The sequence below is a fragment of the Elephantulus edwardii genome, unplaced genomic scaffold, assembly GCF_000299155.1.
Source record: "Elephantulus edwardii isolate Elephantulus edwardi_28Jun2011 unplaced genomic scaffold, EleEdw1.0 scaffold00165, whole genome shotgun sequence".
Lineage (NCBI taxonomy): Eukaryota > Metazoa > Chordata > Mammalia > Macroscelidea > Macroscelididae > Elephantulus > Elephantulus edwardii.
The window spans coordinates 6,553,171-6,565,884 of NW_006399915.1; the positions used below are offsets into that span (position 1 = coordinate 6,553,171).

The window sequence follows — 12,714 nt, forward strand, 5'->3', positions numbered from 1 at the left end:
AATCTCAGTACAGCAAACTGACAGCTGAGAAGAATGTCCCTCTAAATTATGATTACACTAGGCCCAAGGGCCTAACCGACTTTTAAATACAAAAGCCTTCCAGGAGGGCAAACATTTAGAGATGAATTGTTACCAATTCTACTGAAATTATTTTTAAAAATAGATAAAAGAAGAATACTCCAAGAGTCATTCTATGAAGTAACAATAATCCTAATTCCCAAACCAGGCAATTTTGGCAATGTTCCAAAAACATAACTAAACATTACTAAAAACCTTGCAAACAGGGAGCAGACAAGAATGTCCTCTATGACCACTCTTATTCAATATTGTGTTGGATGTGGTTGCTTGTGAATAGCTAGGCATACTGATAGCCAGGCCACAGCTGAGATCAGAGTCCAGGCAGGTCTCAGTGCCCTCTGCAAACAGAGAATTCCGCCCCACCCCTCGGAGGAGATACTGGATGCCCTCTGCAAACAAAAGGTGCCTCCCAGCCTCCCACCAGAGGGGATGCCTTGTCTAAACTTTAATTTTAGTTTAAAGATTAGGCATACCCATTGTTATGCTGGCAACACTTAAGTATCAGGAAAATATAACCTCAAAGGACAGAATTTTTTTTTAATATCATTGGCTTAAACCATATATAAAAACCATAGAGCAACTAGGAAAAGGACCTTTTCACAGTGTTAAGCTGTGAGAGGACCTCTGCCTAAGCCTTCCTCTTTTTTATAATTCATTTTCTAGTGTCTCTACTTTCTTTCTGTGTCTGATTAACATCACTTGCTGTGGCAATGAAACAAGGGAAAGAAACAAGAGGCATCTAAATTGGCAAAGAGGTGGCAATACTGTCACTATATGCAGACAATATGATAGGGTAAACACAAAACTCCAAAGATTCAACACCAACAAAAAAATGTTAGACTTCATAGAATAATTTAGTAAAGTGGCAGAATTCAACATACAAAATTCAGTGAAATTTCTTTATAGTAGCAAAGAAAATATGGAAAAAGAAACTAATGAAGCAAAACCATTTATAAAAGCCAACAAAAAATTGAGATAATTGGGGGAAAACCTAATTAGAGACATAAACATTTATAAATGAAACTACAAAACAATACTCCAAGAAACAATAAGTGACTTGACTAAATAGAACAATGTTCTATTTGTGGATGGGAAGACTCAACATAGTGAAAATGTCCGGAAACCCTATGAACCTGGAGAGAGGAGGAAAGGTACCCAAGCGTCGAGGACTCTCCTTCGTAGGGTCGCTATGAGTCGTCTGCGACTCGACGGCACTTAACAACAATAATATCAACATAGAGAGAGAAAGAGATCAGCTGGACCAGTGGACAGAAAACAATGTTACTAAGCCAAAGGAGGGTGACTTTAATCCACGGCCCTCTGGCTTGTCTTTCATTGCTTTTGTTTAGACATTTCTCTAGGTCATATAACCCTGGTGTATACAAGTTGCAGAACCGTGCTCACTTGTGGTTGCTGTGAGGCTGAACCCTGTGACACTGATGTGTCAAATGCATTAATGGTTGGCTACCCAATGTGGACAGAGAGTGGAGTGGACCTCCCCGATTAAAACAAGCTTGGAAGGAGGAGTGGCATCCACTTCCATAATAGCTTGCCTCTGGAAACCCTATGAACCTGGAGAGAGGATGAAAGTCCCCCAAGCATCGAAGGCTCTCCTTCATAGGGTCACTATGAGTCACCTGCGACTCAACGGCACTTAACAACAGCAACAACCAAAAATCAATCTATATGTTTTATGCAATTCTAATACATAAACCAAACTCACTTTTGAAAGAAGTAGAAAAGGTAATTGGCAAGTTTACTAGAAAGGAAACAGACCCCAAATAAGCAAAGCATTTCTGAAAAACTACACAGGCATAGTAACTAAAACCACATGGTACTAGTACAATGACAGTCACATAGATCAATGGAAAATTTTAATGGTATGTATTTTAATAGTATGTTTTGTCTTCTTCATTACTTAAAATTAAGAAAAGAGTGTGTCAGGGTTGTATTCTCTCTCCAGACTTATTAAGTCTGTATGCTGGACCCTGTGAAACAGAATGTGGCATCAACATCAGAGAAAAACTATCTGGTATCAGATAGATGGAGGAAAGCTTGAAACTCGTAACAACTTCATTATACTTTGATCCATAGTCAACACCCTTGGTACAAGAAGTCTGGAAAGTAGGAAACATACTGTACTGGGAAAGTTTTGCAGTCAAGGACATCTCCAAGTTATTGAGGAGAAATCACCTGTCTGATTCAAGCCATGGTTTTTCTGATTACTTGTTATACATCTTACAACTGGACAATGAATAAGGGTGACAGGAGAAGCATTGATGCCTTTGAACTGTCATATTGGAAAAGAGCACTGAATAGCCCAGAGACATCCAAAAGAACTAACAGGTGGTCTTGGAGAGGATGCAGCCAGAGCTTCCTTTTTTTCTTAGTTAATGAGTAACAGATTCAGATTCAGATTCAGGAGGAAGCCCAGAGCAAGAAGTCCAGTAAAAGAAGAAAATACTTCAAGTAGTTGTGAAAGTTTTCTCACCAAGTCTATGGCTCTTTCTTTTCATCTTCTTCTTCAGCTTCTCATGATTTCCATCTCGGAACAAGGATCAGGTAACTAACTTTAATTCTTTTCCCCCTCTGGTTGTTGCTTTTAGGTGCTATGGAGTTGACTATAAAACACAGCCACCCTATGAGAAACATATCTAAAATTTCCCGTATCCTGCACCAAATATGATGTGATAATTTGTTGGACTTTTTTATATTTTGTAAGATTCCTTTCTTCTGCAACTTATCTGACATAGTTTCTCATGACTGAACCACTTTTACGGGATTTGGAGAAGAATATAACGGGTAAGTACCATTTTCACAAAATCAAATCAAGACATACTATCAACATATTTGTTACTATATGTACTGACTTGTATCATGATGTAATGGTTCATTTATTTTTATCAAAAGAAAAAAGTTTATAGTTATGTATTTCACATTTAGGTATATGATTCACTTTGTTTTAAGTTTTTGTGAAATATGAAGTCCATACTAGATTCACATTTGTGTGATATGAATAACCATTTATTTCAGCACAATGTGCTGAAAAGATTATTCTATCATCTCTGAATTATCTTTGGGCTTTTGTCTAATATCAGTTGACTATATGAATGAGTCTTTTGGGGGGACTTTAATCTGTTGCATTAATCTATAGATTATTCTGCCCGTATCACCCTGTCTTGTGCTCTATTACGGCTGTATGGTAACTCATGAAGCAGATCAGGACTAATTTTCCAACTTGGTTCTTCTTAAGGATTGTACTGGCTAATTTCAGCTTTTCCTTATCATGTAAATTTTTATGTCAATTGTTGGTTGTTACAATAAAGTTTTCTCAAACTTTTTATTGAAATAGCCTTGAATTTGTAGATCAAGTTGAGATAAAACAGTATCATAACAATATTGCGTCTTACAATCCATAATCATGGGCATTTAGTCCTTTTAATTAGAGTGTCTTTGACATTTTAATCAAGCTTCTGATTTTTTTTTTGGGTGAAGATCCTGTACAAGGATGTCAGGTAAAGATGAAAGTGTGTCTGATCCAAGTCATACTATTTTTAATTGCTTCCTATGCATCTTAAAGTTGGGCATAGAACAAGGAAAACCAAAGAATAATTTATAACAATGAATTGTGATGTCGGTGAAGGGTACAGCAGATCCCATGGATTGCTGAAAGAATACTCAAGATGTCTTAGAGAAAGCACAGCCGGGTGCTCCTTAGAGGCTTACTTTGAGCATGTTGTCAGAAGGCATCAATCAGTCCACAGAAAAGGACATCATATTTAGAAAAGTAGAGGCTCTGTGAAAAAGAAGACAACTCTGAATGAGATGATTGACACACAGTGGGTTTGGTCATTAGAGACTATAAGAGGAATATAGGATACAGCAAAGTACTGACTTGTCGTCCATGGGGTCACTACCAGTATGAGCCAACACCCTAGCACCCTACAACAAATGATTTTTGTGTTCTGAAATTGACTGAACATGCAATCATGGTATATTAATAATAATTGGGAGTGAAGTTCAATTCTGGGAAACAAAGAAGGACTGATAGTTGGAAAACCTGATATTGGTAATAGAAATAAGGCCAGAGAATCCGTCTTCTCCCATAGAGTGGCTGGTGAGTTTGAACTGACAAACTTTTGCTTAGCAACCAGCAGTCTTAACTATAGCATTACCAAAGTTTCTTTACATAATAAGACAATGAAAGGTATAGAGGTAGGGCACCAAGATATAAAACTATTTCATTCTCAGACAATATAAATTAATGATTGACTGTATTAAAATCTAAAATGACTGCCCCTCAAAAAGAAAAAAAAAGAACAGCCAACCAAATCCCAAAACAAAGAAAGCCCAAACTTCTGAAACCAATAAAAGTTTATAACAAGTTGTTCAGATATAAGGTTAACAAATAGGCATAATTTTATTTCCTATTTTCAGGAATAAGCAATTGCAGTTTGAAATTCAAAACATAGTATCACTTATGTTAGCACCTAAAATAATTATATACTTAGGTATAAATCTAATAAAATATGCACAAGATCTACATGAGAAAAACCTAAGATCTTGATTCTTCCCAATTTGTTTATATATTAGACACAATGTCAATAAAAATTCTAGTTTAGTTATTTTGTTTATGCTAAATATATAGAAAGGAAAAAACCTAGAATAATCAGTAAGAACAAAGTTGTCGGACAGTACCTACTACATTTCACTGCATGTATAAAGCTAAAGTGATCAAAACCCATATGTTATTTGTCAAAGAACAGACAAAAATATCACTGGAACAAATGATAGATCCTAAAAGCTGACCCACACTCTCATATTCAACTAATCTTTGACAAAGAAAGCTAAGACAATTAAATGAGGAAAGGACAGTATAATATATTTAAAATAATGACAATGCTTATAAAAATTAACAAAAGATGGTTCATAGACTTAAACGTAAACCAAAGAAATGACCCATTTCAAAGATAGCAGAAAGTAAAAATAAATGCAAAGGCAAGAATGGACAGAAAAAAGAATGGTGGGCATAGTGTAATGGTGATTAATTTTATGAAACACAGTGAATGGTAATGATTGTATGAAACACAATGTGAACGAAGAATAGATAGTGTGAAACACATTGTATACAAATTTTATATGAACATCAATATAAAATAAGGGTGTTGGTTGAGGTTTTGGGTTTTGTTGTTTTTGTTTGGCTTTTTTTTTTCTTTAACTGGGAAGCAATTTTTTAAAAGGGCAGAAAGGAGAAAAAGCAAGAGAGAAGAAAAACAATAACTGAAAAAAAAGATGAGATGATTAGGAAAAAAGGAACAAATAGTGAAAAAAAAATCTGGGAGATGGTGGGGCACCTGACTGATACACTAACCAATGCTTAAATGACAGGAGGTAAGATTTCTGTCCTAAGAGAGAGTCCAGGATATAACACTCACTGCAGGTGTTGAGAGAAAAAATGTGCCTTTAAAACTGTAGGATAACATACACTCAGTGACAGATTCACAAGCACACCCTGCCAGAGATAGCATCCCTCAGACCAAACATGAAGTTGCAGGTAGAGCACTATCTCAGGGACAGCCCACTACTCTATCCCTAGTAGATGAACAGTACCCCTCCAAATGTGGGGTGACATGCACTTGGTACTAGACCAAGAAAGGCACCTTGCCAAGCAGAGTCACTGACAACCCAAGGATGGTGTGCTTCTCTTGTTCTGAAAGGTAAAGAGTATGCAGCACTAAACATGGTCACAGCATGAGACTGGGGCCAAACTCACAGGGAAGTTCTAACAAGGATACATTCTGTCACTCCTGGAAAATATCAGAGGCAGGAAGCCCTGTCAGAGATGGTCCTTCTGCCTGTCTAGGGGGCAGTTGTTAGTTAGATGTTGGAGATAGCACACATGGTGCCACAATGCCACATACTTGATGCTGGGATGGATAGGAGTGGGGTTTGGGAAAACACTTCTGGCCTCCTGGTGGAGGGCCCCTGAGGACAGTCTCTCCCCTGGTCAGCAGAGAGGTATGGAGAGCAAAGGGGAGATCTTACTTTGTTATCAGCTAACCAGTGATACAGGCAGTGGCTAGCTAACAGGCAGCTTGGTGCCCAGTTGTAGGCTTGGACACTCTGTTACCATGGAAGTTTGTTTTGTTCATTTGCACAGAAGATATCCAAGAAGAATATTTCTTCTTCTCTCACTATACTATTAATTTTGTATTTTATGTCTGTATTTTCTGGTTAATGATACACATCAATATGTCAGTTCCCTATGGGCATAGATTCTTTCTCCCCCCTCACCTTCATTTTTTACATTTTCATTTTGACAAAAGTTTATAGACCCATCTAATTTCCCATTCAGCAGTTCAAACACCTTTTGATTTGTGATGTTGATTATCTTGAAGGCAGTAAAAGAGAAGAATAAAAGGAACTGTTTTTCTAAGCTTTACCCCTGTGAAAATCCTGCCCTTTTGACATCCTGCTGCTGATTGTTTTAAGGCGTACACGCCTCTCTGGTGTTATTCACCTTACAAGCTTTTCTACTTGTTTTAAGGTTAAAGAAAAAATGTAAGCAATTTTATCTCAATTGCACTTTTCTGGATTCTGTCATTCACTCAGTCTTTATTTAATCATCCAGCATTCTTAATTCAGTTTCCCAGAGATTTAAGAAAACCAATGAAAGGTATCTCAGAATAATACTTGGCTTATATCTTTACATTTTTAGTCTTTTATTTATCCCATTACTATGCCCATAATAAAGAACTGTTTAGTTTATATTGTTGTTGTTGTTAAATGCCGTCAGTTGAGTATGACTCATAGAAACCCTATGAACAAAGATTTGAACCCTGTTCTATCCTGTGCGCTCCTCAAACTTTCTGACACACAAAAGCCGATTGCAGCAGTCACCATGTCAATATATCTGGTTGAGGATCTCCCTCTCCTTATTTATATTGTTGTTGTTGTTGTTAAGTGCCATTGAGTGGTAGGTGACTCATAGCGACCCTGTGAACGAAAGACCTGAACACTCGTATAACTTTCATTGCTTTTGCACGTTCATAGCGTTTCTGGAGGCAAGCTATTTTGGAAGTGAATGCCACTCCTGTTTCCAAACTTATTTTCAGTTGGGAGCTCCACCAAACATGGGTAACCATTCTCACATTTGACTCATCAGTGTTACAGTGTTCAGCTTCACAGCAACCACAAGTTACCTCTGTACAGCAAATGGACAGATCAGTGCTATATGACCTAGAAGAAAGCTTGACCAAAAGCAATTAAAACCAGACCTGAGGGCCGCCAATTAAAGTCACCCACCTTTGGCTTGGAGGCATCACTTTCTGTCCACTAGGCCATATGAGCTCTCTCGTTGTTGTTATTTTTGTTGTTGTTTTTGTTGTTAAGTACCATGGATTCGTAGGTGACTCATAGCAACCATTTGGCTTAGTATTAGTTAAAGATATTATCTGAGAGCCACTACCTAAAAGAATTTTTAATAACAATAGTCATCCTCAATTGATTAACTTATGTTTCAATTCATGCATTCAATAAATATTTCTTAATTTGCTTATGTATATCAGAAAAGTTTTAGAAATTGGACATCCAGTTACAATTTAAAAAAGAGGAGTATGTCTTTTGGTGGGGGAAATCAACTATATAAAAATTTTGCTACGCAAAGAGAGGAGTTTATATGATATGAGTAAGTTCAGCACAGTGTGAAAGTACATTTCTGTTACTATAAGTTGTTGGTTTTATTTTTGTCTTGGTTTTTTTCCTCCCCAGATTCTTTCTATAGGATATGGTGCAAAAAAAGTGAAACAGCTGCCCTGGGGGAAAACGTGACTATGTTCTGCAATTTGACAACTCTAAAAGATGTTCTGCAAATTACCTGGCAAAAGATAGGACCTTCTTCACCACAAAATATTGGCACTTATAGCAGTAAATATGGGATGAATATCCTTCCACCATACCTAAATCGACTGCAGTGTGAGACCATTGAGCCCAATTCCTCCTTCATCACTATCCGTGAAGTGAAATTTGAGGATGAAGCGTGTTACAAATGTCTATTTAATATCTTTCCACATGGAAGTCATGGAGGACAAACCTGCCTTAATATTCTAAGTATATATATGTTTTCTGGTGGGGCAAATTGTTGGGATAAATAATGGGGGTGTCCAGAAAAAGGATTTTAGGAGTCTAAATGATTAAATGACTAATGGAGGTCATATGAACCAAATCTTTCATTAAATAGAAGTGAAAATAGAAGCCAAGGATAATTCTACAACTTATTGATGGGCAAATAATTCAGGTCTTCTGTTCTTTTTTTCTAACTTCCTTATAATATACTGCACTGGTTTTAAATCAGTAATAAATTTAATTAAGATTCTATGGTGATTTTCTCACCACAGAGTTACAGAAAGAGCAGACAATGAAATAGTTAAAGAGAAAAAGGAGAAGTGAAGATCTAAGAAAGTAAGAACCTCCTAACCTTCAAAAGGAGCCCAGGTGGCATATTGCGCAACATATGAGGCAGTTAACTGAACCATTAGAATCCACCAGCTGTTTTGTGAAGCCTCATCCTGTATCTTGGAAACCCAATGAATGGTAACTATGAGGCAGAACCAATTTAAAGGCAGAAGGTTTTAGACTTCAAATCAACAAAATGCAATCCATAAAATAATAAGGCTTCCCATTTCCTTAATATATTGTCATAAAATGGGTGTATTTGGAGGTAGAGAATATAATTCTAAGACTGAATAAAAGTTGACTCAAAATAGTTTGTATTCAGTTTTTGTACCTGTTGTTGCTGGTGGTGGTTGTATACTGTAAAGCTGGAAAAGACTCTCAAATTTTTAGAGGCAATAAATTACCTAGGAGTTGATTGCATCTCTCCTGAGGAGCAGATGGTGGATGTCAGTGGTGTACCTTTGCAATGGTAACACAATTCCTTACCATTAAGCTGTCAGAGCTCTCTTAGGTATAGCAATTGTGAAATTTTGTAAAATATAAATAGAATTCTTTAAGAGGGATATATTTTCAACATTTTGGTTTCATATAACAATGTTCAGACATTAGTCTTTAATACAATGGAAACTTGATGGACATATTTCTTACATTTTCATTTGGTTTTTTCTTTTCCCCTCAGGTGTGTCTGAATTAAGAACTGAACTCCAGTCCAATCCCAACTCTGAAGGTTTTCTTAGCATCATTAACTCAGCTGTGGGAAAGCCTCCTCCTCAAATATCACTTTCCCCCTCTCAGATTCTGAGTAATCCACCTGAGGAACACCATGCTCAGAACCCAAATGGCACTGTAACTGTCACTAAGATGGACAACATCTCTTTGGAGACGGTGTGGTCCTTAGACCTCCAACATGTGACTGTGCGCATGGATCATCCTCTAAGGAGTGAGGAGAAGAATGTTTCTCTTCCACCGAAACCAGGAGGTAAGTAGAAGTGTCAGATCAAAACGCAGAAACATTTCTGTACTAAATATACCTGTGTAAGACATATGGTCTCAGTTGCCTACTCCTAGGATAACAGGAATACGATAAGTGGATAGACAACAAAAATTTCTTCTCTTCTTTTTTTAAAAATGCAACATATATATTTTTACAGCATATTCCTTCCATTTATTTTCCCCCATTCATTCCTTCATCCATTTTCCTCATGCCTACCCCTACCCCCAGTTCACTTTTCTCTTTGAAAAGATAAAAAAAAAAAATTCATTTTTATACAGTCCCCTCCCCTTCCCTAAGACCACAGCCTACTCAACTATGCATTTCTTTTTCAGGAATTTTTTTCATGAAAATGATACCTAATCATATATTCCTTTCAAACAGTTCTCTCCTTCTTCTGTTTCAATGCAGTCAGTATACATTATTTAACATCTCTTTTTCTTAGGTTCCCCCCAAACCCAATGTCAGCCCCATTTTACATTAGTGGCACTAAGCAGTATTTGTCCTTTTGTGACTGAGATATTTCACTCAGTATAATGTCCTCCAGGGTCTCCCATTTTTTATAATAGTTCCTGAGTTCTGTGGTTTTTTTTTTAAAAAAAATTCTTAGAAAGTTACAAGTCTTAATCCAGGCTATAAACTCTAGAGCAATGTTCTCTCTATCTCTCTCGCTCTCACTCTCTCACTTTTGCTCTCCTTCTTCCATTGTACTCCCTCTCCCTCTCCCTCTGCCTTTTACTCTTCCTCTCTGTCTTTGTGGAATTTGGAAGAAGGTCCTTGTTTCTTTCAGCGTCTACAGATTTGGCATTCCTCGGTGATCTCCATGTATACTAGCCTTTCCTAATGTCAAGGAGCTTCCTCAAGCAAAGACTATCTGAAACAGCAAAGTAGACTTCTAGTAATTACTTCTTAATGATAGTGATGGTCCTAGCCCATGTACCAGCTCACTTTCCTTCCCTTTTCATCTGTACTGTGAATAAAAGTTAGTATAGGAATCCTAGGAAAACTTCCCTCATGCTGAATAGAGCTGTGATGATGTTTTGGTTAGGTGCCGGTAAGTGTAACTCATAGTGACCCAATGAACAAAAGATCTGAAGCGTGCTCTATCCTGCACCATCCTCACACTTTCTGATACACAAGAGCCCATTACAGCAGTCACTGACTCTCCATCCTTCCCAGTATTGTGTCCTTCTCCAAGGAAAAGACACTCCTAGCATCATGCGCAGGGTATGTAAAGTGAAGCCTCATTATTCTTGCCTCAAATGAGCACTCTGGCTGCACCCTCTCCAAGATATATTCATTTGTTCTCCTAGCCATGCGTGGGATGTACAGTGCTCTTCTCCAACTACATAGCTTGAGGCATCAGTTCTTCTCTGTCATCCCTATTCTCAGATGCATAGCAAGTAATTGGAAAGGCTATGGCCTGAATTAGATGCACCTTAGTCCTCAAACTGACATCATCACTCCTTAATAATTTAAAGATGTCCCTAACCGCAGATTATCACAGTGCAATGTGCCTCCATATTTCCTGCCTGCTGTTACCAAGGATGTTGTGGATCAAACAAAAATGAAGCTGTTGACTTTGTGATGATATTAAGAGTGTTGTATTTTACTCTTGATCTTTTTAACAGGTATTCAATTTATCAGATCATGGGACATAATTACATAGCTTCCACTTTATATCACTCTTCCTGTGTTGTTATGTGCTATCAAGTCACCTGCAATTTATAACGACTGTATGCACAATTGCTCTGAACTCTCTTCTCTATTGAGCCAATCTCACTATCTCAAGCACACCTGCCCCTATTACCCCAGTCACTGTTTCAATCCATCTCATTTAGGGTCTTTTTCTCCTGTGTTGTTCCTCCACCTTTCCAAGAATGATATCCTTCTTCAAGGACTGGTTCCTCCTGGCAACATGCTCAAAATACATGTCTTGAAAATCTGCCTACAGAAAGCAACTTGTCCACACCTTCTCCAGGGTAGACTTTCCTGTTGTTTTGGAAGTCCACAATATTTATGTACTCTTATGTAGCACCACAAATCTAAGTCATCAGTTCTTCTGCCATGCTTATTTCATTGTCCACATTTCTGATGCATATCAAGTAATCATAAACCATGGCCTGGATAAGGCACACTTTTGTCTCTAGACTGACATCTTTGCATTTCAGCACTATGGAGAGGTCCCTGATAACAACCTTTCCTAATCCAAAACATCTTTTGATTTCCTGGCTGCTGGTTCCAAGAGTGTTAACTGTGGACCTGAGCAAGCTGAAATTGTTAGCAATCTCAATCTCTTCTCCATCTATCATGGTGCTGCCAATTAGTCCAGTGTTAAGAATCTTTGTTTTCATGACGTTGTGATTCAGTACATTTTGAAGGCTGCAGTCCTTGACTTTCTGCAGCAGATGCTTCAGTCCCTCCTCGGTTTCAAAGAAAAAGATTGTATCATCTGTATAGCACAAGTTAGTGATTATCCAATTCTGATGCCATATTCCTCCTCATAAAGACCAGCATCCCAAATGACCTGTTCTGCATATGAGTGAAGAAGTGAGGAGAGAGGATGCATCCCTGATGAACTCCTTTCCTAATTTTGAATCATGCAGTGTTTCCTTGCTCTGTTCTTACGACTGCCTCCAGGTCCAAGAACAGGTTTCACATGAGCACAATCAGGTGTTCTGGGATTCCTATTCCTCTCAAGAGTAGCCACAATGTGTTCTGATTCACACAGTCAAATACCTTTGTGTAGTCAATAAAACACAGATAGATACACATCTTCTGGTACTCTGTGTTCAGCCAGGATCCACTTGACATTAACATTGATGCCCTAGTGCCATGATGGCCTCTCCTAAACTCAGCTTGAACTTCTGGTAATTCTCTGTTGATGTACTATTCTAGTCTTGTTTGGTTAATCTTCAGCAAGATTTTGCTTGCATGTGATACTAGTTATTCTGCATACATGTATTTTGAAGGGGATATAATTCAATCTTGATTGTAAAAGTTGGTAAAAATCTATATTTGTTCCTATCCCAAAGAAAGGTGGCCCAACAGAGTGTGGAAACTACAGAACAATCTCACTGATTTCACATGCAAGCAATTTTACTGAAGATCATCCAAAAACAACTGGAACAGCACATCAGCAGAGAACTACCAGAAGACCAGGCTGGGTTTAGAAGGGGTCGTGGTACTAG

At 37.7% G+C, this 12,714-nt stretch overlaps 1 protein-coding gene across 1 annotated transcript in view; it reads left to right on the forward strand.

Annotated features, from left to right (window-relative positions):
- The first annotated feature begins 2,837 nt into the window (after positions 1 to 2,837).
- LOC102867889 (OX-2 membrane glycoprotein-like) overlaps positions 2,838 to 12,714 on the forward strand; it is a 12,231-nt gene continuing 2,354 nt past the window's right edge. The window contains exons 1-3 of the mRNA XM_006895359.1: positions 2,838 to 2,880; positions 7,849 to 8,187; positions 9,212 to 9,511. Of these exons, the coding sequence (XP_006895421.1) occupies positions 2,838 to 2,880; positions 7,849 to 8,187; positions 9,212 to 9,511 (682 nt within the window). The remainder of the gene's footprint in view (positions 2,881 to 7,848; positions 8,188 to 9,211; positions 9,512 to 12,714) is intronic.